This window comes from Calonectris borealis, chromosome 3 (genome assembly GCF_964195595.1).
Source record: "Calonectris borealis chromosome 3, bCalBor7.hap1.2, whole genome shotgun sequence".
NCBI classification, from domain to species: Eukaryota; Metazoa; Chordata; class Aves; order Procellariiformes; family Procellariidae; genus Calonectris; species Calonectris borealis.
This window is the reverse complement of record NC_134314.1, coordinates 72177327-72204920: the sequence shown is the minus strand read 5'-3', so window position 1 is coordinate 72204920 and position 27594 is coordinate 72177327. Positions and strand designations below refer to the sequence as shown.

At 38.2% G+C, this 27594-nt stretch overlaps 1 protein-coding gene across 1 annotated transcript in view; it reads left to right on the top strand.

Annotated features, from left to right (window-relative positions):
* Window positions 1-27594, top strand: part of ESR1 (estrogen receptor 1) — a 166830-nt gene that overhangs the window by 119256 nt on the left and 19980 nt on the right. The window contains exon 6 of the mRNA XM_075146139.1: window positions 19319-19457. Within this exon, the coding sequence (XP_075002240.1) occupies window positions 19319-19457 (139 nt within the window). The remainder of the gene's footprint in view (window positions 1-19318; window positions 19458-27594) is intronic.

Sequence of the window (27594 nt, the reverse complement as noted above, 5' to 3'; positions counted from 1 at the left end):
CTACAAGTACAGTAGCTGCACAACTTAATAGCCCTAAAATGGTACACTGGGCATACAAGCTTTGAAGTTCTGAGATGATTCACGGTGCTGTACTTATTTTATGGCTTCATGAACCGAGGAGATAAACATTTTGGCACTGATTTTTTTATTTCAAAGCCACAGAAGTTGCTATTTTCTTAAGATATTGTTTTCCTATTTGACCTTCTAAACTGCTCTGTTTGTTAAATTAGGAACAGTGTGTAAAGAGGCCAACAATAACCACAATTTTACACTGCACTTCAGTGACACCAAACCTTGGAAAAAAAAAAAAAGTCAGCTTGCAGTGGAAGGAAAGAAGCCTTATACAAGAGTGGTGTGTATTAATAACTCTTTAGGTGCAGGACAGTTTACAGAGCTTCTAAGTGTAGTGATCCTCCTGGCAATAATTTACACTTAGCTTAGAAAAAGGAATGGCTTGCAATTCCTGTAATAATTTTTAAAAAACATTCCAAAATATCTGCTTTATAGTCTCTTCTCATTTGACTAATGGGCTTGCTGTGGAGAATTGTAAAAAGTTATTAAAAAAACCACCCCTCTGCTTATCTTTTAACCTGTTGAAATGATACTCTAACTGCTCCCCTGACTTCATAGTGGAAAAACAGAGGAAGCAAATAGATCTGTAAGCGAAACAGAAATGATAACAAGCATCTGGATCATACTTTATGGCTGCTTTTTGCTAATTTAATTCTGTGAAGTTTCAATTCATTACCATGAACGTAAGAGATAAGAATCAATCCTTACAGTGGAATAAGGTAATCACTTACCATTTGAATTTGAACATCAGACTGAGAGTTATCATGCAATAGCATGATTATGCAGGGCAGCAGAGTTAAAATTGTTGAATACGAAATAAAATCTTTCCATCCCTGTGTTTTCTTAGTCTGGGAAGCATCTTTAGTCTTTCATGTCTATATTGTGTAAAACCAAACAACCCCCCTTGCCATCCTCCTCCCCCAGCTTCTGGGTGCTGTATGAGAAAAACCCACTCTTGCAAGTAGCTTTAATTTTTATTATCTATAGAATTGTCTTTTAGTGCTTTTGAAACACCATGAGGTGTATTTCCTCCTTTAGAGAAATTTAAATGAGAGAAAAGTACGAGACCATGTGACACAATGGTTTGCCAGTGAGAGACTGAGGGGTCTCCTAAAATGGATGGCAATGGCAATGGCTGATTCTAAAGGACAGGGAGACGTCTGGCAGAGTTATATACACCGCGAGCTTGTGTCAGACAGGGAAAAGCCAAAGCCGAGAAAGAACAGTTCAGCCTGGAAAGAAACATAAACTTGGGCTGCAGGTATCTATGGGAACAAAAGTACAGGCAGTGTTTTCACTAGTTGAAGACTGAAAGAAAATGATAGCAGTAGAAAAAAAGATCAGGGTTTGAATAACAACTGTGATATTGGAAATTTAAGAGGTATCCTAATGCAATGGTTGTCAAACTCTAGGGAGTCCCTGGAATTAGGGATATAGAAGGGGAGGTAAATGCATCAGGACGAGGGTTAGCAAGCTGACCAGCATCAAGGAGACTCCAAGTGGGAGAAAAAGTAGAGAGCACATGCAGAAGGACCAGAGGAAGAAGATACTGGGAATCAGTCAGATGAGCCAACAGTAAGTTCAGCAGCTCAGTCCTGGGCCTCTTACTCATTCCTAGGGCTCCTGCTGGAGAATGGTAATTTGTTCAGGGGCTCTTCGAAGCAGAAGGGTCTGGTTGTTGTTGTTGCCTGTTCCCCCTGCCATGGGAAGAGCCTTGGGATGTTGGCTATCTATCCCTGTGCCATTTCCTCTTCCAAGCCATAGCCTTTGAGCTTCATGCCCCACTCTTTCCCCAGGAGTTTCCTGGCAGTGAGGATTACAATAGTATATTCAAACTGGGTCACTTCATTTGCATAAATTTTCAGTCAAGGGAAACAAACAGAGTTAGGAAAGGAAAAGTAGTTAGGGAACCACTTTGAATCTTTCTTTAGAGAACCTTTGAATGAGCTCAGAAGTATATCCTTGAGGGTTTTTTAATACATATCTTGCAACAATTCATAATTTTTTTGTTTACTTCTACTAAATTTTTTTACAAACTCCTAAAGCTAATTCTGTAGCTTTCCAGATTTTATTTCTTTGTCCAGAATAAGAAAGAGATTCTGAAGAATAAGTCAGGTGTTGATGCCGTTATGCTAGTGCATCTGCTTGTGTCCCTTTTAGCAACATTCTGTGACCACAATTAAAAGCTCCACTTCATATGTGAGATGATATTTCATTCAAAAGCATGATAAATGTCAGCAATTCTTTCTAATATTACAAAGTTTCAATGTAATTCATAGAGACTGCTGTATTGTCCTCTTGTTCACAGAGGTAGTTACTTTGCGTAGAGAGGTGACTGCCAAAAGCTATTGAATCAAGCATGTTACCTAACCTTCTAGCCTCCTTGAATTTAGGAAAGCTGTAATAAGATACAAGTTCATAAACAAATATAGAATGAAAGTGACTGTCTTTTACTTGTGTTGCATAACTGTAGTTGTTCTCTGTGCACAGGACTAAAAAATGGCTGTGGCCTTTCTTTTCAGTGAATGAGTTTCTGTTAAGATGCAGGTGAATGTGTGTAACATGCTGGGAAAATTCACTTCCCCCCCCCCCCCCCCAGATAAAGTGTGTTTGTATATTTAGAGAAAAGGAAATATAGCTAACAACATTCTTCATAACATTTGTCTAATAAATCAATAACAGTTGGAACCCCAGTATTTCTTTTTAAATGCTGTAATATTTGTTTTCCCAGAGATGTCTTAGTTCCCTTCTTTGTTTGTGGAAGTGAATAGTTTGAAAAACAATGAAAACAGACATCCAAAGCCATCCGTTTATTAGCTCAGCACAATAATGATGTTCTACTCTGGGTGATTTTTTTAAAAAACAGCGTTCTTTAGAGAACACTTCTCTGCATCTAAATATCCCTGAAAGGAGTACATGCTGAAATTTAAATTTAAATCTGAAGACAAACTTAGCCTGTAAATCTCTGTTTCTACAAGTATGCACATATTCAAATACATTTATAAGATTATGGAACTACTCCGCATGTGTAAAGTTCCTTATGTACACAGTGGTTTTAAAATCAAGACCTGAAGTGCTATTACAAAGCCGTCTCTGTTCAGAACTTTCCAGAGTAAGAAATATTTGAATTCTGAAGTTTTGAATTTTGGGGCTTCCCAACAAGCTGTCTCAAAGAACAAATATCTTCAGTATCCAAAATTGACTTGTTGTAAGTAACCTTGTTTGCCTGTTTGTCGTATAGTGGCAGATGAGAAATAACACCCAACAGGTAAGAAGGAGCTAACATTCTTTTAACAAGAATTCATTGGGCATTCAATAACATACAAGTTATACAAGTTGATAATAAATGTTTGAAGATGAAATTCTATTGGTCTTGCAATCAAAGAGATAGAAAGGAGCATCCACAGTAATAATTTTTATATTTTTAGCCAAAACTTAAGGAAATTAAATACTTAAACTGTAATATTTTATTTCAAAAAGAAATGATACTTTTATAAAAACATTTCCTGCTATTTTTCTTTAGCTGATAAGTAATTTACACTCTTGGATGAACATATCTGTCTTAGAGCCTTCAGCTATGCTGAACCCTGGAGCTTTCCAAGAAACGCTCGTTAATTTCCACTCTAAGTAAACAGTAAGTAATGATCCCTCCTGATTTATTTATTTCTTAAAATAATTTACAAAAAGAATATGCGATTGTTGGAAAGCACTGATGCGATATGTATGTGCATACGCACATATCCATTGTTCCCTGTTCACATAATTCACATAAATAGGCCCTTTTTACTTGATGTTTAATAACTTCAGCCTAATTCTTTTAGTTTCTCTCCAGTACTACATCTCTGAGCACAGTCAACTGTAATTCCAGTTTAGAGGTTATTTTAATATCATCTGTATTAGTTTTTTGTTCAAGTGAGTCATTCACTAAAATCTCACATTAGATATATAGAAGTTTTTAAGATACATAGAAATAATTAGGAAAGATTTATTGCAGACGACTTCTGGATAGGCTCCTACCCTGTCTGTAGCGCTGCAAGGATGCATTATATGACACATCTGTTACGCAGCTGATTTATTTTCTTTGATTATCTCTCCAGGAAATGAACTATGTGTGTAAAGAGTATGTTGTTTTGTCTGCCTGTTAGTTATGGACTGCTGTGAATATAGCTAGTGAAAGCAAGTTAAAGCATATCCCACAGTGGACTGGGGAATGAGAAATCTGCAATTGCCTTGTTCCTCCAGGAGTTTGTTCTCAGCTAAGAGTGGCCATAAGAAAATATTGCCTTCTCTCTTCCTTATGGAAAGTTCTGTTCCTTCTAAGAAACATAGCTGTCCACCACGGCCCTCAGCAGGGAGATGGAGATGAATTATTTACCACTGCAGTTAGACCCTGGGTATAGACCTAAAGGTTCTTAAGCCTCTTGAAAAGAGGAGTCCTGGAAACAGGAGGGAGGAATCAAGATCTTGACTCTGACTCAGTGTCCTGCTCCCTTTCCCCACCCGAGAGGGGCACTGCTCAGGATGTTGGGGGGTACCCAGAGACTCTCCCACGTATCTGGTATTCCTTGTGAGCAGGCTGACCTCAGAAAAAGAAAATGCATGTTGGCGGAAGTTTCAGTGATTTTTGTCTCTGCAGCTTGAGATTTTTGGTTTGGAGTTTTTTCAGTTAATCCAGTAGCAAGTCATGAGGCCCAGAATCAAGGTTAATATATAGACAAGGGGAAAAGCACTGTTCAAAATCTCACTTAGACTCCACACAAAATGTGTTGTGTTTCCTGTTAAATTACATTCTGGAGTGTTTGAGGCGATTTAGTAAATTAAAATTCAAGAAATCTCATTTTACTTGATTCACAAAGGTAGGGAATGTGGCATACTAGGTTAATTAGAAATTTTCCAGAGCGTATTAAATCTTATCAATAGTCTAATAATGAAGCATCTTCTGCAACAGCTGCTGTCCCTCAGAAAACATGGCTGCAAATAGAGAAATGGCTATATGGGCTGCTGGCAAGTGAGCCAAGTGTTTACTGAAACATTGGGCAGTCTCTAACTGGGTATGTTCATTGTATTAGAAACAATTGACCAGGATAAAGCTAAAATCGTAATATTGCCATACTAATATAAATGAATACAGTAGTATTGCATGTCTGACCTATTTCAGAAATCTCCTTTGATTGCTACAAAGGTAGTATTTCTTATGAAATGAGAATGAATACATTTGTAGGGCATACTTTGTGGGATTGTAGTTTCACAAGTATTTCTTCCAGTTGCAACACCGGCTAGAGCCGTACCTGCCTTTCTGCTTCCCCCGGGTTTGGGGCGGTTGTGCAAGTAGCGGGACTGATCTGGGTTAAAAATAAACCTTTCTTTGTGTGTGTGTTTTGGGTTGCCTATAACTTGTGTGAGTTCCCCAGTCCAGTTCTGCGCAAAATGGTTGAGCCAGTTGGAATGTGAGGGTGACATTATACCAGGAATGAACAGGCAAGTATTAATATGAGGGTGCTAGAAAGAAATATTAATGTATCTGTACTGTCAATAGTAACATCCAGCTCTAACTCAAGGCTGTGTCTAATTTAATTTCTCTTTATTTCTACTTCAACAGAGAGGTCTTTTCCAATCTCTCTTGCACAAAAGGCAAGAATCTTCTCGTTACTGGCATCATTTACAGGCTTTATCCTGCTTGCTGAAATAGTTGTTGTATAGCTTCTACTTTGCATATTTCTGCTTGATCTGTAATATGTTCTGTAATATTATGCCAGAGCTGTGAGGGGTTGGAGAGTCAAAGGGGAGAGGAAGCATTGTAATTTCCCACTCACTCAAGATGCATCCTAGTTCATAAAGGGTCTTTAGATTGCTTCCATCCCTAGGGTAAAAGACACTTTACTTCCCAGGAGGCAAAGACTGGCTGTTCATCTACCTGTGCTATTTGGAAGGTAGAGGAATCCTGGAGCTTGCTTTCTGCTGAATTACCTTGTGGCTGGTTGCCTATTCTAGTGCATATTTTTTGGAAGTTGTTCTTCTGTCTCTGTCTTCCAGGAAGGCAGTAAATTCTTCTGGAAGTTTTTGGGCCAAGTTTGCACTGTACAGGTAGTAAATAGTGACCTGAAGCAACAGAAGCATGTGGCAGACTTTTTTGAATCAGTAGTTGATTTTTATTCTTCTTCTGCAGGGTGGGATTTTGCAAGGCCTGTGGGAAAGGAAAGCTCTAGTATATTTTATTCAGTGATGGTAGAATTGACCACTGGTATTAATTGGTTAATGTCTCACACATTTTAAAAGCACTATACATAGTCAGGTTCTCAGCTGACAGAAAAGAGCTGCCCATGACAACCCATTGATATTGATCAATGCTACTTCATTGTTTTTCCCACTTGGTATTCATATAAACACAGCTATGGAGAATCATTGACTCTGATATGAATACCAAATACAGTTTTTATTCCCCAATTATACATGTAGGTTTATGTTCTTTTACACTGGGCCTTTTGGGAAGCATGTTGCTTTACCGCTGCGAAACACTAATTTTGCTCCCGGCTGTACCAACGCCTCCCTGTGTTAGTTTCATATAACTCTCTTGTAATGTGCCACAGTGTATCCATTCCTAAACTGCTGTCTCAGGACTTTATCTGCTGCATGGGAAAGCTGTGAAGCATGCTAAATATCCCTGTTATGAAACAAAAAACCCTAATTTGAAGATTCTTAGCCTACAGGTATAAATACAAATTAAATCTGCTGGTTTTTTTTACAATGCCCATTATGCTCCTGTTTTATGCCTCTCTTCCCAAAAAAGTGGCTTATATCTTGCAGAAGTTTTATATGCTGCTTTATCCAGGTGTTACGCAAAGCTCTCCTGAGAAGTGATCTTTGATACCGCTAAGTACGTCTAAGGAAAAATTAATTATAACTAAGCCTGACATAATGTAGTATATTAAAATAAGTAATTGATTCGAAATCAGTTCTGTTTCTTAGCTCTTTTTCTTCTCTATTTTTGTACCTTTGTTCCACTCCATGCATTTTTTTTTTTTGAAGGAGCCACTTCTAATCAAGTGTTCGAGAGAGATCCTGATATTTGAATGAGACACTGCCAGGCAACATAAATACATTTCCCCTACTGTCTTATTTCAGCAGACAGTTCAGTCAGAGTGCTCTTTTCTTTAAATTCCGGATGGGGCTTTTTGTACCTTCTTTATCAGTAGTAGGGCTTCCAAGACATTTTGGTAAAACTCCATCACTTCAGTCTGATGAATTCAGATCTGCTCTTCAGCTGACAGTGAATAATTGTTACCAGCTTTCCTAGGGGATATTTTATTTACAAGTAATGTTGTGGAGTAACTTTTAAGTGCTGATTTCAAGTAGGTGGGAGATAGAGGTATCAGCTTTTCAGAAACTGCTCTGAAATAATTCAATACTGAGATGTCAGAAGTCGTTCAGCTTAATGCTGATGAGCTGGTTTCCCCCTTAACAAGCTGCCAGCCTGACACTGTATCTCTTGGCTTCCAAGTCTCTGAGCAGATTGACAATACCTCATGTTTATAGGGTTAGGACTATATTTAAGTGTGTTTGTAGATGCTTATAAACATACATGAACTGTAGAAGTATATAACAAGAACCCAAGAATACTGGATATCATCAAATGTGGGCAACGCCATTTGGCTAGCAATCAGATGATATTTGCTGGCTCAGGGCTCCTACTCCAAACACAGTTCTTCTACCTGTGAGGATAGGAGCCTTCAGCCTGAAAAAGTCTTCTGTATATGAACCAAATTGTGCCTTGAGGGTCAGCATGGGGATGCTCTTCATAAAATGGTCTCCTAGTCTCTGTTTGAACTGTGTGAAGTGGCTCTATTTCCTGATCCAAGCTAAAGGTTTTATTCTCATCCATGAGGAGTCTGTCAAACTCACATTCCGTATGCAGATGAAAGAAAAAAGAAAAACAAAATAAATCAAATTTTCTCTGCAAATGAAAAAGTTGAAAACTACCACTTTTTTACCAGTTTGAAAAAAATATCAAATTATAATTCCAGGGGAAACTTGCTGAATTTTAAGTTACACATTTTTCTTCTAATCTTTAATTTCTTCTATTGTACTTATTCGAAGATATTACTGTGTTTTTTTTTAATGTAACAGAATTCCATGCAACTTTCCAGTCCTGACAGTGGATGACAAATAGGGTTTATAGGTCCAGGTATTTTGGGTGAGCTTGTATACTATTCCAAATCTTTTCCAGATGTCTCCATCAGAGTTGTGTGAATAATTAATTTCTTTGTTTCATGGCAGATCCAAACAATGAAAAAGAATCATTTTCACTCAACCGAAGTGACATTTTTGGACCTTTTTGCTAGATAATAACTTTCTCAGGTGAAATGAAACATTTTATTCAATATGAAAGAAAGATTTGAAAACTTCATTAAGATTTCAAATATTTTAGTCACCTGTTTAAAATGAAAAGAAGACAATTTTGGAAAAAAGGGTCCTAGATTTCCTGGAAGTTTAGGTACCTTTCACAGTGCTGAGTAGGACTAGGTACCTGGTGGAGTGCTGAAAACTCAGGTGAGGTAGCTGAGAGGGACTCTCTGTGCTCCCTGATAGAAACTAGCCTGGTTTTTAAAATTTATTTTCATTTTCTAAAATCTGACATGTTCTCCAGAGTGTATTAAACTCATCAACCTGTCACTTTCCAATGTAAAATGTTCTATCAGAGTGATTCCAAGCAGCTCCAGCTTCAGCAGGCAGTATAGGAGCTTGAGTACAAGGTGGTGGTTCTTCAAGTGCAATACCCGTGTTTTGTATGCACACCTGAGCCTGGTCCATGCAACATGCAACAGTTTCCTGAGGTCGCCTGAGGCTTTGCAGATGCTGAAATGTGCCTTGGATTTGTTAGCCATTGGAGGAGAGTATGCAAGAAAAGGGGCTTAAGTGAATGATGTGTTTTCTGGAAATATGCTACTTGCTAACTTACTAGGTTTCGCTGGACAAGAAAATGAATATAAATGGCCAGCTGCATTCCAGTGTCTTGCTTTCCCTATAATGTATTCCTTTGCTCTGTCATACGATGACACTCCCACACGGCTGCTAAAATGCTCTTCTTGTTGTAGTGGTTAAAGGAAATTGCTGCAATTAATTTTGCTGTCTTTCTTCTCTTTGATGTGTCATTACAATTTCTTGGATAATTACTCAGAGATTGGGTTCTGTTCAAAACCAGTCATGTAGGGGTGAAAAGAATAGGAGGGATAATAAACATTTGAGCCTTATTTGTTTTTCTGTTTTGGTGTAGGTGCCAGCCAATGTAATGAACACAAAACGATACATATACCTACATAGTTTCTGTTATTCACATAAAAGCGCAACAGACAGAAATCAGACTTCTCCAAAAGTGAACAATCTGAAGAAATAAAATGGATGCAGGTGCCTTAGTCAAGCTAGTTTTATTTCCTTATGACTATAAAGAATGGCCAAGCCATGAACTCTGAGGTTATGCTTCATTTCTTGGGTACAGCACGTTATGTTCTGAGCAATTTCTATTTGTAGTCTTGAAGCAGTTTTAATCTTCAAGTTCACTACAGTCTTGACAGTTTTTCCCTCTTTTCCTTGGGTTGCAAAATAATCCTCTTTTCTGCTAGTTCCAGCTGCTGTCGCAATGAATGTTAATTGATTCAGTGGTGAGTACAGTAGATCCGGGGATGGAATAGGCTGTGGAGCAGAAAGCTTAGTGCTTTGTTCACTGGATTTTATGAATGAAGAAGGGGAGAGGGTAGCCCTCTCAATTTCATCACATGAAAGTCGTCGTAGTCAAAAAAAGTGTTAAATTCAAAAGTGACATTTCTCACACTTCCAGGCATGGGTGGAGATGTAAATTGAAACGGTGAAACTTTAATCCTTAAAGACTTAAACAAAATTGTTGGAAATAATCAAAAGTATAAAAACAGGATTTTAGGGACATTCAAAAAGAATAGGGCTAATAATCATTAATTTCAGCTTCTAATTCCTTCAATAAATAAATAATGTTAGTTTAGAAGAGTGGCTGAAGCTGATCATTGTTTGTGTTACCTTGCAAAGGTAATTTTATCTCTTCTCCAAAATGTTCTTGATTGTGTATGATGACCTTCAGGTCTTTCATATAGTTCTTATAAATAATGGAACAAAAAGGATAAAAAATGGAACAATGGAGATATATTTATACCCTAACATTTGTGGAAAAAATGAGGTGCGGAGAAGTAGAAGCGAGCTGCCTGTGGTAGAATAGGTCTCCAGGCTCACTCTAACCGAGTTGTGTTCACTTGCCACCCCTCTCCCGCCACCCATACAGCCATAAGACCGTGCGACGTATCTGCATTGCCTTTGTCCACCCTGAGGTTTTGCAGAGCCCTCTTGCCCTGGCCAGGCCCATCTCCTGGGGCCACAGTGAGCGCCCGGCGTGCGATGCTGCCCCAGCCAGCCCTGAGCAGGCCTGCGGAGCCCCGTGCGAAGCACCACCCGCCCGGCTGCTCTCGCTGATGCTGTCAAAGCCCTGCCCAATCCCAGTGCTTATGAAATTAGTAAAAGGATGTGGTAAAAGCATGTAGGTGCAGTCTGGAAAAGAGGAAAACAACTGGGGAAGTCTTAGAGGTTGATTTTTGGTTTTAAAATTCTCCCCTGATAACTGTGTATGGAAGCGACCATTTGAAACCCCACAGGGGCATGCTGGGGTCATTTAAAAAGCTGTGAAAAAGTCTGCTTCAGTCTTCCTTTTTTTCCCCCTCCAGTGAGTATACGTTTGCTTAAAAATTGTGATTGCTTAAAGAGATTGCTTAAAGAGTGATTGCTTAAAGAGACCTTTTGCGTCACATGATTTTTCTTGACAGCCACAAAACCATCACTTATTTACATTTGATTTGGGTTATGATTGGAGCACAGCCTGGTACTTTAGTAAGGAGGTCAAACAAATGCCAAAAACCTCATGCTCTCTTGGATGCAGCTGAACATACAAAAAAACCCCAAGTTATGCTGGACATGACCTAAGTCTCGGGGAAGGTTTACACAAAGCATAAACTGTCCGAGGTGGTTGGTGCTCCCTAGCTGCCTGTCGCTCACCTTTCACGCTCCTCCTTCTTACCGGGTAATTTCATCGGTTGGCTGAACACTTACACCAGCAGAACAGACCAGGAGAGTAGCAGCCCTAGTGGGGTGGGGAGGGGGAGGAGGGGGAAGAATGAGGTAGAGAGGACAGCTTGTATTTACGTGCATGTCTTCTGAGTTCGTAAAAGTCAGGCAAGAATGCATAATCAGCCCCATGAATGATTTTAGCTGGATCTGGATTTTAGCATTTGATGGAAAATATTTTGCATAGCGACGACCTCTTACAAAAATGACAAATTAAAAAAAAACCCTCAAACCTACTTGCAACTGGCCTGAATATTCGTATAAAATTAGCTTAAGGTAAATAACTGTTGCAGAGACAATAAAGAAAAGGTGTATTACTTCATATTGTATATTTTAGTCAGCAGCTAAAAAATTTTGTGTAGTAACCTTCTTCACCTGTGCAGGGAAAGATTCAGAGAACACCCTTCAAAAGAAAAGCCTTCACATGCAGCTGATGGTCTGTTCCTACAGTTAAAATCACTGGGAACGGCTGCTGTTGTCCCGTTCTCAGTGTACAGACAATGTCCTGTGCATTTTATTTGCAAGCCTGAACTCCCTGAGAAATAGCACAGCTCTCAGTGGTAAAAGAACCATAAAGTAGCACCTTATTGTTGTCAAAGTGTAGCCTGAGTGTTGGACGTCTTGGATTACAGTCCAGGGATGAATGATAATTAACTGCTTTAAATGCTTTAAATAACTGCTATATAGTGCTGCAGGAATTTGTTGTGTAATAATGAACATCGCTTTTTGTTGATCATTTGAAGTGTTTGGTTTTTGTACAGAAAATATATATATGTCTCCCTTCTTGCTTTATAAAAACAGTATGATAAACTTTCACTAGCAAACTCGTAGGCAGCCTTTGATAGCAATAATCTTATACAGTAGTTGTTGTTATAATTATAATTATTGGTAAGATTTGTTATTTTAATAAATTTCAAAACTTCTTGTTTAGAGGGGGAAGAAAGCTTAGGCCTAGGATTTTTTTATATAGACAGTTACCTTGCCTAGATTAGTGAATGTTTTAAAACCAATTAAGAATTAATGCTTGTTTAGTTCCCTGCATCCAGGTTTTCTGCTCACACTCTAAACAGTTTCCCCCCCAATTCTAACTTGGTAAGGCTTGCTTTCCTTTTTCTCTTTGAGAAAACTTCAGTTGCTTCTGTTTTTTTTTTACCTTTTTACTGATTTGCAAAAAACAGAGCTTGCACTCGAGTTCAAGGAGGCTTCTCCACCCCAAAGATTTTTGAAAGGACTAGAGTGTGTGCTGAGAGCCTACCACACTCCGTCCTAATCCTGCCTCCTCCCGGATGAGGCACTTAACCTCTCTGTGTTCTATCTATAAAATACATTTAATAATACTTAATGGCTTTACTGCCCTTTGAAAACGTAGAGTGCTATGTGAGTGCTGATTACTTTTATTATGTTCCCTGATGGAAGGCCTCAGCATATTTGTGTTAACTGGTACTGGTACTGCTAATGCACTTTCTGGAATAATCTTTTGTTAACAAAGTGAAAGAGTGGCAAAATAAAAACTGTGTTTTAGTCAAGGCAGACACCGTGACACATGCAAGGAAAGTCAGGACATGAAAGCGCTTAGCTTCACTGGATATGTCTGTGCTGCGTGTCAGCCGTGGGCTTGAGCTACAACGCAACCCAGATTGTCTTCTCTCCAAGCTGCGTCCATGCCAGGGAGAGCACAGTGAGGAAGAAACCTCGAGCTTTGGACACACGGCCTGACCATCCACCAGCATAGGACAGATTTTCCCAGGCAATCAAATCCTGCAGAATAATTTGCTTGGGCTGCTGTTCAGTGAGAACTCACTTTCCCCAAAACTCACAGGAGCACTCCAAAGCTAGGGGCTGCCTCCCAGGCTGGGTGTTCCCGCAGCCCCGCTGGGCCAGCACGTGGTCCATCTCCCCAGGAGCAGTGCCAGCCATGCTGGTGTTGCGCTGTGGACTTCTGATGCTTCTCTCGGGCCAGACAGCAGTATTTCATAAAAATGTGGCAAGGGTTTGTCAGGAGAAGAGAATGTATGTCTGACCAGCAGCTATTATCTGTCACTACCCCTGAAGTGTTTCCACAGCCCTAAATCCAGATTGTGCTTGGTACAAAGTATTGACTTTGAGTAGATCAACTCCCACTCGGCTAACTTCTTTACAAGCTTGCTTTGGCATAGAAAATTTGAAAGAGGACAGTATTTATTAGTTCTGATGTATGCAGGGTACATTCGGTCATGTTTTAGACTGGTGTGTACCTGAAGAGGGAAGAGGAGATTCCTGTCCTGAATGAGGCATTGGCTATTTGGACCAGAAATGGCCTCAGGAACTTTTTCGACTCCTCATCCTGAAAGGATATGGACTGGACAGGCGTGAAAAAATATGCGCTTTTTGTGCAAGCAGAAAGTGTTGAGTGAAGTCGTGATAGCTTTACATTCTGGAAACGGTTCTCATTTACCTGAGAAATGCATTTTGGAATTGCCACGGTGCAGCTTTTAGGTGGAAGCAGGTGGAAGCTTTTAGGTGCAGCTTCTAGAAATGGGATCTGAAATAAAAGCGACAAGTGTGACATCCCTGCAGCATCCTGCTCCAGGGACAGCGTCAGGTGAGGAGTTTGGCTGGGGTGGTACACCCATCAAACCGTAAGGCAGGTCTCCTACAGTGAGCTCAGGGAGGACAGAAACCTCCTGTGGAGGACAAGGGCAAAAGCTTGCTTGATCTTGACTTTCAGTACGAATACAGACCACGAAAGCAGGGCCTCATGATCCTTCTGACTTTTTGGGTTTTGCCCAAAACCCCAAACATCCCTAACTCATATTATGTTTACGCCCATAAATTGTAATTGTTATTTTTCAGAAAGAGGTTTAGAACCATTAGAGCTGAAAATGGCAAATGTGAAGTAAACTTTTTAAAAGGAATTAACAGTAATTAAGAGCAGATGCTGTTCTCTCTGATCTCTTTTCATTTCTGACAGACTGTTTAGGCTTAGAGGAGACAGCGTATATGTTTGGACTGGTATTCTGCTATATTATAACTATATAGGCAGTGAAAATAGAGAATTCTGAAAGAGCAGACAAAGTATTTAGAGGCTCTTACAATTGTGCCACTTGCTCTGTGTTTGACTTTCAGACTTCCCTCCCTGGAACTCAACAAACTGTAGGTAATTTTTTTCTGACCCCACTTACAGAAACAAAAGTAATGTCCCTTTAAAAAAAATTGAAATAACGAGACTAATTTTTTTAGCAAAATATTTGGATTGAAAACGTTGGATTTTAGAGATTTTTGATCTTCAGTCTTCAAAATATGTCTTGATTTAAAACACTGGATTTGTGTAAACAATTAAGCCAATATGCCCATGTCATATTTTAAGTGTCCTCAGGAGGGAGAACTTAATTGAAGTTTCTTATAATTTTGGTCTGAAGATCTGTGAAAAGAAGGAGGAATAAGTAGCATTATAGAAATAGCTGTGTGAATACTGATGCTCATGGAAAAGTGTTTGTGATTCTCCGATTCACTTGTCCTTGGACTCTGTTTTGCCCTGCTGTTGTGTACAGACAAGGCTATAGTCAAGGTGCAGTCCTTGTGTTCTTCCATGGCAACCCCTCCCTTTGGGCAATTGCCCAAATTCCCAGTTTACAAAGAGATTTGCTCATACCTTTTGTAGGTTGTTGCTGCCTGCCTTTTATTAGGATGGTAGGATCATACAATTTTGGATTCCCAAGTCTAATGTCACCTCTAGAGAGTCATGCATGCCAAAGTAGCGCTTTTCATAGCTTTTCCTCTGTGGATCCACTGCTGCTTCAGTCTGTCTTATTGTCTGGAAGAAAGAGATTTGTATCATATTGTCACTGATGTGGCACATACTGCTGCTTTATATTAGAAAGGATAATCAGTTTAGTTTGAGCATTAGAGTTTTGTGTTCTACACATAACATAAATTTAATTGCCACCTACTCTTAGCTGAGTGCTCAGAAGAGCTTTCTGGCTTTTCAGAAGTTCAGATTTCCATATTTATTCAAGAGTTCGTGGAACAATTATTGTGCTCTGTGTTGGCAATTACTCAAAAATACTGTTAATTTATCTGTATATGAAAAAGGAATGGTCCAGCCATGGCTTTTATTCTCTAAGTGTCTTTCTCCTGCCAAGCATATGACATATGAATGGCTTAATGGCAGTCTACCTCTGGTGGGTTTTGGCCACACAAGGATTTTGACGGTCTCATAAGGTCATGCAGTTGGTCAGTCTGGTGTATGGAGTCAGATATAAGTTATATCCATAAGCTGCAGTTAATGAATTTATCAACAGTGAAGTGAAGGTCTTTCTTTTTCCTTAAAGCTCAATAATCAAAAATTTTGAATTCAAAAAAACTTTTTATTTCAAAACTTGCCAGCATTAAAAGAACACTGATATTTGAAAATGCAGTGCACATCTACACGTAATTTTAGCAGCATTAAAGTGCAGCATGCTCTGAGTGATGAAGTGACTACTGATTTATTCATCATTTGATTTAACCTTCTGTAACATTATTCTGAATTAGCTTGCTTGAACAAGAGTATGTCTTAAAAATAATAATTAAATCTTGATTAACATTTCTAATGGTAGCAAATTCATGGAACCTTAGTATGTTGCTTAGATAATAACTACTTTTGTTGTTAACAATGGCCCCTCATTTGTAGTCTGGCTTGGAGCACATATAGCTTCCAGCATGGGCTTCTGTGTGTTATGCCATTACCTTTTGTAATGCCGTTCTCTTTTTCTTTAGATATTTACCCATTGCAGTCCTTTACCCTCTTTAGCCTATTTAACTTCACAAAGAGTAACTAAATTCCTCTTATTCCTCACTAGAGGGCATGTTTTTCAATGCTTTATTCATTTTGATGTTTTGCTATCATTCTGTCCAACTTCTCATCCCGCTTGAAGAATGGTTACCAGATTCAGGTAACACCGAGGTAATTTAACTTCCTTACTCTCTCAGAGTTTCCCTGGCTTTTTATAAAGTTCGTCGTCTTTATTAGATGTAGCTGCCCACTGGAAGCTCAAACTGGGCTCATTTTTCTCCATCATTTCCAAGTCCTTTTCACAGCTGCTAGTGTTTCCATCTTGTATATGTGCCTAATGTTCTTGGTTTTAAACTTATGTCTTTATATTTTTTATGATGAAGCTAGTGAGTGATTTAGATTCCTTACATTATCAGCCTGCTTTTTGCATTATTTCCCACATGCCATCATGACATCTGAATCATGATTTCTGTTTTTTCCATGTCATCATTAAAAAAATTGTTTAGGGTAAAGAAGTAAACTTATGACATTCCTCTAGAAACACTTCAGTTCAGTTCAGTTCAGTTCATTACCCTTTTGCCATGACATACTGAGATGTGTCATTTAAAATATATTGATTCAGTTAATTTGTTGAGTGCTTTTATGAAATCAAATGTCTCATAGAAGTCTGTTTCATCAAAACTATTATTTTTATCAACTAAACTTATAATGTCACCTAAAAAGCTATCAAGTTAATTTGATAAGGTTTTTTATAAATCACAGTTGATGTGTATTATTATACTACAGACTTTTAAATCTGCATTATTCGAAGTTTGTGCTAGCTGTTTTGTTATAGAACCCAAAGAAGATGTCAGGCTGACAAAGCATTTAATGTTTTAAACTCTGGACTCACAATCAGTTTTCTTTTCCATCCTAGTTTTTTGAAACTTCCTTAGCTTTACTGAAATCAGAGTTAATATTCCAGACAGCAATAATATTGTTGGCCAATCCTTTTAGGACTTTTAAATGCAAAGTATTCACGTTCAGGTACTTCAGAAGTTGTTAGCATTATTGGGCAGTATATTTCTATTCTCAGAGCAGGCTGACAAAATATGCCTCCTCTACAATATTAGTGAGGTAATTTATTAGCTTTCTTTTTTACTTTCTCTCTTTAGCTTTTGTGCAGATTACTCAGCCTCGGTGCAATCTGAACTTTCATATGTGGGCATGGGGAAAAATAAAGCTAATAAAAAGATAGGGCTTAAAAGGGGTTTGAGAATCGGTGTAGTAAAAGTAAGACAGTGTGGAGAACAGAGCAAAGCATTCTGGCATCCAGAATATTGTAGAATGAGCAAAGTTTTACAGGAAAGTGAATTGCCACATTTGTAACAAGCTCAGTTTTTCTGCAACAGTTAAAGCAATCTGCTGTAGCGTAGTGTGCAGTCACATGAAATAATGGCAACATAACTGACCTGTAATGCCCTGACTGCAAACTTCAGACACCACACGGGGACTTGTGTCCCTGCATTGCTGTGGTACTCTTCAAGCATAGACAAAACCACTTTGTTATTATGTGTTCTCACGCTAAGGCAGTACTTAATAGGAAACATGGTGTTTATTGTTTGTTCTCCATATCTAGACAGCTGTTTCTTTCTGCCAATTTCATTCTTGAGTGTTGTAATCAATGCTTTGTAGTTATGAATTTTGCTCTTTTAAGTTTCAGCTCTATTGTTTCAGGCTGGTTGGTGGCTCAGGCAAATGCCATTCCATCAGTCTGTGAAATCTGAAAGTCATTTTTGCATTTGGTAATAACGGAAAAATATGGAAAAAGACAATTTTGTTTCCCCCCAATAGTTACCACTTTCATAAAAATAGCAGGTACTGGAACTGTCTAAATTCACTCCTAATGATTGATAGATGAGTTTATTGCAGATGTGTCAAAGCTGTTTCCTTTCTTTGAAAGATTCCTTATGAATAGACTGATTAGCGCGCTCAGATGTTTTCATTAAAAAAAATTATATCAACAACTGTTTTGCAGAACATAACAATATTTTCTAAGTTATTGTGAACTGTATTTTGTTCCTTCTCTTCCTCTTTGTTATTTGAAAAATTTATTTCGTAGCACAACATTTAACTTTAAAAATATGTGCCTTTCTTTTTTTTCCTTTCTTCTCAAAATAGTACTCGAGAGTATGTCAGGTATAGTCCTCGAAACTGACTCAGTATATACCTCTAGTGAGGACACAACACAGAAGCAAAATCATTGCCATTTACTGGGCTGGTAAGGTAGTTTACCCTGTAACTTGTATTCTGAAGACCAATATGAATAAATTACAATTGCAAAAAAAAAGAAAAAAAAAGGCAAAGTTCGATAATGTGTATCACTCATAACACTGAGTCAAAGATAAATAAGATCAGTTTTAAGGGAACTTCTACACATTTCATTTTAGCAAGTTCATGCTAATTTTGAAGAATAACTTATGCTAGGATCTAATAAATTGTATTATGCAATCTCCCCTTTGCTTATATCTTTGGATTGAAAAAAACATTTATAAAAAGTGAGAATAGAGAATAATACAATCTGTTCCAAGAAATTAACACAGGAATGACCACTGTCATTATGCTTTCATATCTAGCTTCATCATTATTCTTTCATATTCATATTTTAGTACTGCTGTAAGCAATCTCTTCATTTCGCGTTAATTGTTTCTAGCATTGTATAAATACAGAGTAAGAGAGGTAACCTCCTTCTTCCTGGTGCTATAGTCCAATAGAAATATAAGCAAGTGGTTCATTAGTGAATTCTGCTTGTGCAGTGATCAGCATTTGCTTCCTGGTTTATTTGAAATGCTGTATTGGGCCCTCTTCCACACAGGTATAGCACTTGCAGCACGGTGGGTTGTTCACGAGTCCGTAAAACAGCACGCCACCAGGAAAAGTGGTCTGGGATTAGCTGATTAGAGCTCTCATTTCATTTTATAAGAGGCATTTTTCCATTTTCCCTCTATCATGACCCAGGCAGCATGGCACTGGAGCAGACGGCTGTCCCTTTCTGCGGCGTGCACCTGGCTTCCCAGGCCACTAGCAACAGGCGTGGGCATGGAGATGCTCCCCTGGCTCTTGCCCTGCTCTTGGGACGGGGTGCAGCCAGGACACAACCAGGGGGCTAGAAAGTGCTGACTGTTCTGTAGGATGGAGCCACAGTGGACCTAGTAACAGACAAAACTCAGCCTGAAATGTAAAGAGGACAAACGTCTGTTTTATTGCTTTTTCTTTTTGGTTATCCAGCTCCAATGCACTTTTTAACCTGATTCTCTGAATAATGTTGTTCACTTACAAACCTGGAGTGTTTTTACTGTTTCCTATTTATTCTTTCAGGATTTGTGGATTTAACACTCCATGATCAGGTCCATCTACTGGAATGTGCCTGGTTAGAGATACTGATGATTGGCTTAGTCTGGCGCTCCATGGAACACCCAGGAAAGCTTTTATTTGCACCTAACCTATTACTGGACAGGTCAGTCTGCATGTTGCTGTGAATTATTTAAGTTAATGTATTTCTACTGCAATCAGATTAATTTTTAGCCTGTAGTCATCTCACTCATGCAGATAGTCTCGTACAATTTGACAGTACGTCATAAGTTAAACAGGGTTATAATAGGTGGGACTGGAAAAGGAACTGTCGAAGACCTAGAAATGCTCTGGAATGTGATGCTGGTCATTTATTAGACAAGTAACATATGTGAAAGTCGGCTGCTGCTGGAAGTGCTTTCTTTCAAAGGCAGCAGAAAATTTCTCTTATAATCTGTACAGTTTATTGCAAAACTAAATTAAATTAAAATTAAATACTGAACCATAATCACTTTAATTGAGATAATTATTTCTGCTTACCTAAAATCCTCCTAGTTAGTCTTAGTTAGAATTGGTTTATCCAAGCAGCCAGACAAAATTTTGGAAGAAAGTCCTAGTAGAGTCTCTTATTTGTAGAGAATACATTAAAGTTTTGGGTTTTTTTCTCCTGAAAACTGGAGTCAAATAACAGTTAAACACAGTAAAACACACACCTGCTTGCTGTCTTAAGCCTTTTTTAGTCAGTCTTGCTAATATGCTGTAGGTGCTTTTAAGCGAGAGAGAAGAATATACATCTCTGCCATACGACATCCTGGATTTTAGCTGGCAGTCTTCACAAGTAAAAGCAGGAAGACTGATAGATTTTTAAAACGTATTCTATTTATCTTAATGCAAACTCAAGTTCTCTTTTTTCCCAGTCATGAAAAGTTTCAGCCTTGGGAAAAAGTGTTAAAAGACAATAACCAGTGAGCAGAGGGTTTGGCAAATGACTGTGGCAAATCTAGAAACAGTTGGTTAGAGAGTTATCCTAGCTGTTGGTAGTCCTCGTTTGTTGAAGACCACTGCCCACATAGAAGAGTTGCCAGGAGAAAGCTTATGTGTGCACACTGGTCACTTCAGTGCAGAGTTTGGCTTCTTGGTGTAAATTGAAGGTGGAGGAAGAGCTGAGCTGGGGAGCTAGAGTGTGTGGTGAGGCAGCTACGAGCTGGGCATGCTTCTGATCTCATCACGTAGCTGCAGGGGCAGTGAGCTACAGCAGAGGATTGGCAACAAAAAGTCAAGGGCAGTGCCTTCAGCTACTGCCACCATTAGCTGGGTGAATGAATCAAACCTCTTATTAGCAGAAAAACCTCTTTTGAGCAGCTTGCTCTGTCAACTCAGAGGGGTACTGAGTTTTCATGTTTGCATCTGTGCAGTGTTAATCCTTTGATATTTTCCCCCCTCTATTGGTTTACTTTTCGTATTTTAGTAAAATATGAATGATAATGCCTAACAGTATAAAATATAATATTTCATAGGAATGGAGAAGTATTTATTGCCTTAGGAAAAACCCTATTCCACTTGTGTAGGTGCATGATCTGTGAGCTATGGAACTAGATACATATAAAACACATTCTCATTTTGTGTGCAGAAAATATCTGCTTGCGTAAATGTAAGTATAGTCTTCTCAAGAAAACATAACAGTTTTAAAATAATTTCTTAGTGCACATAAGAAGTAAAATTTACTACTGTAGGAAAGTAAGTATGACATATTATTGAAAACCACTATAAATTGCAATATAGCTTCCAAAGACCAGCCCATCTGTTCCACATTCCATAATACAAGTTGTGAGAAAAAACTGGAAACTGAAGAGCAGAGCCAGAGTACCATTTTTCCTCCTCCTAGCTAAGAAAAACAGCTAATGAAACACTTGAAACTTTGGTCTACTTCAAATGAAAATCCCCATGCTCTGAATAAAATGGAGTCTGAGCATCTGATTCACACAGTTTAAACCAAGTCTGCTGCATTAAAGAAAACAATTGCATGCAACTGGAACCACATATTACTTTAGGGCTCAAAAATCAACTAACTTCATAATCAAAACAGGCTCTTTGTTTTCTGACTTTCCAAAAAGACTGTTTCTAAAAATGTAGATCTATTACATCTTCTCATTTTCAAATAGTAAGAAACATGTTTCTAAGGCACCATATACTTGCATCACTCTACTTGGTAGGGATATTTGCTAAAACTAAAATAATAAATTACTTGAGTCTGGGGAGCACTGATATGCTAATTAGTTAACTAACTGTTGATTTACTAGTTAATTAGCGCTAGCAATAGTTTGATGTGCTAATTTGATTTGGGCAAGTTGCCTTTTGAGAATGTTATAGGGCAAAAGTATATTGTTTGTCAGATTTGAGAGGGCAGGATAGAGACTGATTCAAAGCCTGTTTAACTCAATGGAGTCCTTCCACTGCATCAAGTATTTGGGCAAATACCACAAGAGTGCAAAAATTGTTTGGTGCATTATTGTTGTTGATCCAAATAATGAAATCATCTGACCAAATGGCTAAAATAATGGAAAAGATGGATGCTGTAGTACAATTTCCTTTCATCTGTTCTTCTCTCCTTATCCTTCAACATGTTCTTTACAGGATACTCCTTTTCAATGTTCTCATCCACAGCATTCTGTCCTGAATCCCCATCAAGCTTTTCCTGTTACCTGATCTATGGGGTTAACAACATTTGCAGATATTAATTTAGCTACTGTCTATAATCCAGAGTCACCAACTACAGATGGTAAAACTTAGATCTGTCTCTAACTTTTGTTTTTCTGGACTTAGTGCAAATTCAGTAATGTTAATATGGAGCTTTACGACATTTTGCATATGCCTCTACCTCTCTCTGATCATTCTGTGGCAGACACCCTCTCTGATTTGCACATCCCTTTCATTTTTCACATTCAGGCTTTTCCTGTCTCTAGCAGATTCTTTCTGTCTAGAATCTTGGAGATAGATAGTCATTTGTATACATCTGTACATAAAGCTCAGGTCACGTCAGGTTTTATTATGCAACTTTTTAACCTTTTGGCTAGATAAATACAGTCTTGTCTTGTTCATATCTGTCTGAAATGCCATAAAAATAACATTCCAACTTTTCTTGTTTTGAACAAATCTGATTTTTCTTCTCCCAGCTCACTCCTACTACTTGGGCCATATTAAACATGAGTTTGTCTTGTCTCTGAAGATCTTTTAGAGACTGTCTTTTCTCATTCTGTGAGAGTTTACTTGTTACATTTTCAAATAAATACCTCTATAATTTTCCTATGTAACAATTCACACTTGGAAGACTCGTTGAAAATATCTGTAAAGCAGTCCTTTGTTATTAATTTTAAGTTCCTTCCTTCTTAAAATTTTGCTTTGCTTATAAAAAAATTATAGAACAATTAAGCTGCCAGTACGTGTAGACTACTGCCTTCTGTATGGTTGAATACCATCACATTATCCCTTTCCATTCCCACTCTGCCTTGTAATTAGGTAGGGTATTCTGTGGAGTAATGCACCCTTTCTTACTCTGTTAACACACTACCTAAACACTTGAGTCTTGGTTCAAAATCAGGACTTCCAGCAATCTGCCAGTTACATATAACTGGTACATTTTTACAGTGTACAACTGATGCTATTAAAAAAGCTTAAATGACAATAATTATAGATTAGAAAAGTAGGGCCAATCAGGAAATACAATGGCACACTCACAGTGCTTGCAATTAATGTACAATACCTAATGCAATCAAAGCAAGCTCAGGATAAATGCAAATATTTTATATTTTGTGTTTGAAAATTAATATCTTGTATAACGCAAATCTGGAAGTAAAGACGTATGTTTCTAATGGCACAAACCAGATGTTTGCTGTCTGGAGGGTTCCCAAGAAACTAGGCCTTAAAAATGTCATTAGACCAGGGCTGAAATTTGTCAGGACTGACAATAGGCTGTTTATAATTTTGAAGAAAATGTAATGTTTCTTCAGGAATAAGAAAGTCATATTTTATTATATTTTTAAAGGATTTGTTGCATTCAAATATCATGCTGATCAGAGGTTACTTAAAGGTTTGAAACATAATTGTAAAGAAACTCATGGTAGAAATAGCTGAATTTCTGACTGAGATGGATGACTTCTCACCTGAAACATCCTCAGTATCAGTAAAATGGGAAACGCAGTGCTGCGTTTTAAAAAGGTGAGTGGAACTTCTGCCCAGTAAGCCTGGTGACCATTGTAAGGAAACTGATGGGATACTGTCTAAAGAAGAAAATTGGCTGAGGTGTGAATAAACGTGACATAGTGGTAAAGAGTCACCATGCATTTTGTAAGGGGAAGCCATGCGTTATGAATACATTGGAGTTCTTTGAAGAAATTAACAAGCACGTGGATGAGGGAGTTCTTGTTTGATTTCCAAAAAGTATTAAACAAGATCCAAATTTTATGTAGACAAATGTGAACTGATGCATATAGTAGAAGAATAATCCTAATCTTCATAAACTGCATTCTGAGTTGATCTTTCCATCTCGCTATTAACAGTAGTCACTTCTATGGAACCAGCAGTTCTTTGCTTGCCAGCAGTCAAAAAGTACATGGATTGCAGCTTTTCCCCCAAGAATCATTACAACAGGAAAAAGAAATAGTACAGATCATTGTTATTCCACTGTTTAAATCTGTGCTGCATCTGTGCTTGGAAAACGATGCCTTTCTGATTTTCCTTATCTTAACAGGAATATTGAAAAAACAGGAAAAGTACCCAGAGGGGTTGCATCGGCAATCAAAGACAGAGATGAGCTTTGGTACAAAGAATAACTAAATAGACTGACTTCTCTGCCTGTGATGCTCAATAGAAGAAGGGAAACAAAATAGAGATGATAGGAATTGCACGAAGTCATGAGCATGTTGAGAAGATGTATGGTAATCCACATGTTGTTATCTGTTCCAACCTAGCACTGGAAGTAATCACTTGAAATCAGCAGATCCAAATGCCTATACGCTTAGCCCAGGGCTAAATATACCTTTGATATGAGCCAGTATGGCTGTTCTCATGTTATGTTCTAATGTTAGTTTCTTATCATGATTGCAAAAAATGTCTAGCAGCAAAAAATCATAAGTCTAGGGACTTACAAAATTTCAGTTAAATGTAGTCAGTATTTCCATGTTTCTACCAGGTTATTTCCTTCTTTCTATGGAGAAATCTAGTCTGCTGTTCATTTTTTTTTAATTTGGAAACTCTTGTTCACTTCCTCTTCTACTGCTTGATGGAGCTTTTTCATTCTTTCGGCAGAAGTTGAAGAATTTTCCCTTTACAGACTTTCATATTGAACAATGGCAGGAGGCCATGGATCTCTTTAAACTGCAGCTAGCACGAATAGCATAAAAACTTACAGCATTCACTGTATGACTGGGCAACTGAATAATTTACTGCTTTCATGGCTTTGGTCTGAAAGTTTCTCACCACATCTGAAAAGAATTTTTTAAGTTTTCTGTGCAGATAGTACTTCCCAATGTTTTGATAGACAGAAGATTAGATACAATAGAAGAGCATCAGGATGAAATCCGAGTATGTTTTGCTAGTCCCTTACCTTGTAAAATGTTCCAAATGCCTGAGGACATCACACTTGTCTGTCACTTGAGTAAATGCATTTTTTTAGCACTGTGTAACTGTGGATGTATTGATTACCATTGACCTGTTAGAAAAATGGAAGCAAAGTTGTCACAGATCCTTGATTCAGAATGTTTCATTAGCGACTTGCTGCTCTTATTTATTTCAAAGGGAAAAAGCCCATAGGCAACAAGTATATCCAAGTTTGCACTTCAAAATAACTTTGAAAAACAGTTGTACATTTCATTTTCATCCCATCTTTAATAGCAATAGATTCTGCACTGGAAATCCAACTCAAACAACCATCTTGTCGTCAGGCTACTTACCTGATAGAGCTGAATGCATCAACTTGTAGAGAGTTAAGGAATCTCTTGAAATAATCAAATTTCCCTTTCATCTTTCACTTTATTGTTGGATTTTGAGATGTATTATTATATTGTAGACCCCACAGAATGAAAAAAAATATTACAAGAGACAGAATTACATATCTTAAAACAATGCAAAAGGAATAATTTCTATTTATTGTAAATCAATCTTTACTGTGCCTTGGAGCAAAATTCAAAGACTACCCAATTTTGTAATTCAAGCAACCTAAATGTAAATCAGAAGGACCCCTCCAGAGTTTGGGGAGGTGCTGGGTAATGCTCAAAGTGATAAACTCTAAAAAAACAAAACAAAACAGAACAAAACCTCTCATTATGATCTTCCCAATTTTCAGCTGTTAGAAAAAGAGGTTCCCTGGGTGGGTTTGTAGGCACAAAACAGAAGTTTTCAGAGAGAATGAAATCATTTCTGGATTCAAGATAGCCCCCACACAAATTCTAAGATTGCTTGTTCATCTAGTCACTCTGACCTTGGAAGCTCAGGCCCCAGTTCTAGGTCATGTTGAATTGTGATGCTGATCTTTCCAAAATTAAACTTTCTTTGCATTTCTGATATGAAAAGAATTTTGAAATATTTTTGGCTTTAAGGTGATTCAGACTGAATGTAAATTAAACTGAAAAAGGCCTTCCTGTCAAGAAGAATAACATTTTTTCAGCCAATTATTGTAATTTTATTATTCCCAAATGGAGAGCCTTCATAATAATTTTCTAATCTAAATGTCTCAAATGCAACAAAAAAAAACCAGTTTTCTTAAAATTATTATAGCAGCATTTTAGAGATTTTTTCCTATCTGACATATTTGTGGATCCATTTCACATCATATTTTACCAAGAGAAAAATATTTAAAAAGGTACCTAGTAGTTAATTGTCTATATGTTTCAGACCTAATTCACCACTGCTGAAATGTAGAGTGTACTCTTACTTTATCTGCCTAGGTGGATGATCCTCTGTTGATCTAGTCATGACTACATAGCTCTGGGGGCAAGGATCAACGGCATGGGAGCCTAGGTGGTCAATCTACTGGGGCAGTTGAGAAAAAAGGGCTTGAGGAAGAGTGGACAGATCCTGCAGGTCAACAACTGGTTGCATAGCTGGTGTCAACAACAGGGATTTAACTTTTATGATCAGGGAACCTGCTTTGAGGGTTGAGGATGCCTAGGAAGAGATGGGATCAACCTCATCAAGTGGGGCAAATTTCCACAGGTTGGCCAGCATGGTGAGGGAGCTTTAAACTGGGAACGGCAGGGGAGGCAGATGATGACCCACAATCAAGTGAGGAAGGTGGTAGATTGGGCTGGCAAGAAAAGGGTTCAGTGATGTGGACAAGAGAGATGTTGTAATCAACAAAACGTAGTAGTAGGAGACCACACTAAGTGTGTCTACAGGAAGTGTCTACAGGACAGCATGATGGGGGAAGCTCCATACATTTTCTGGGAAATCAGCACAACTGGGTGCTCTCTGAGCCAGCAATGTTCCCTGGTGGCAAAGGCGGCCAATAGCCTCCTGCGCTGCATTAGGAAGAGTATTACCAGCAGCTAGATGTAGGTGATCCTTCCTCACTGCTCAGCCCTGCTGAGGCAAATCTAGAGTGCTGTGTCCAGTTCTGAGCTCCCCAGTACATGATAGACATGTACATACTGGAGTGTGTCCAGTGAAGGGCCACAAAGATGATTAATGGACTGGAACATCTCTCATACAAGGAGAGGCTGAGAAGACTCGGATCTGGTCAATGTGTATAAATACCTGATGGTGGGGGGGAAGTAAAGAAGACAGAGCAAAATTCTTCTCAGTTACAGGACAAGAGGTTGTGGAGTCTCAATCCTTGGAGATACTAAAAACCCAACAAGATATGGTCCTGCTCTAGGTGGCCCTGATCTGAGCAGGAGCATTGAACTAGATGATCTCCAGACAGCCTTCCCAACTTCAGCAATTCTGGTATTCTGTGACTAACTGTTGGTAAAAACCACTTTAAACTAGATTTTTGTTTCTTTATTAATTTATAAATGTGCTACTCCCTATTTATTGCAAATATTTTTCAATGATGACTTTTAAATCTTGGACTTACTTTAAAACTTTTGAATACATTTTAGCCAGCAATTGATCCAAACCTCTGTTCTGATAAGCTTATATCGAAAAAGAAACAAAGGGCTCTTCATAGTACACTCCAGGAACAGCGGGATGTAATACCACCCATTGACTGTAGTCTATAAATTCTTCAAGGTGTGTCATTTGAAAGCCAGTGTTCAGGGAGAAATGGGATGAGTAACAGATGTTGCTGCCTCTGAATTACTTTGCTA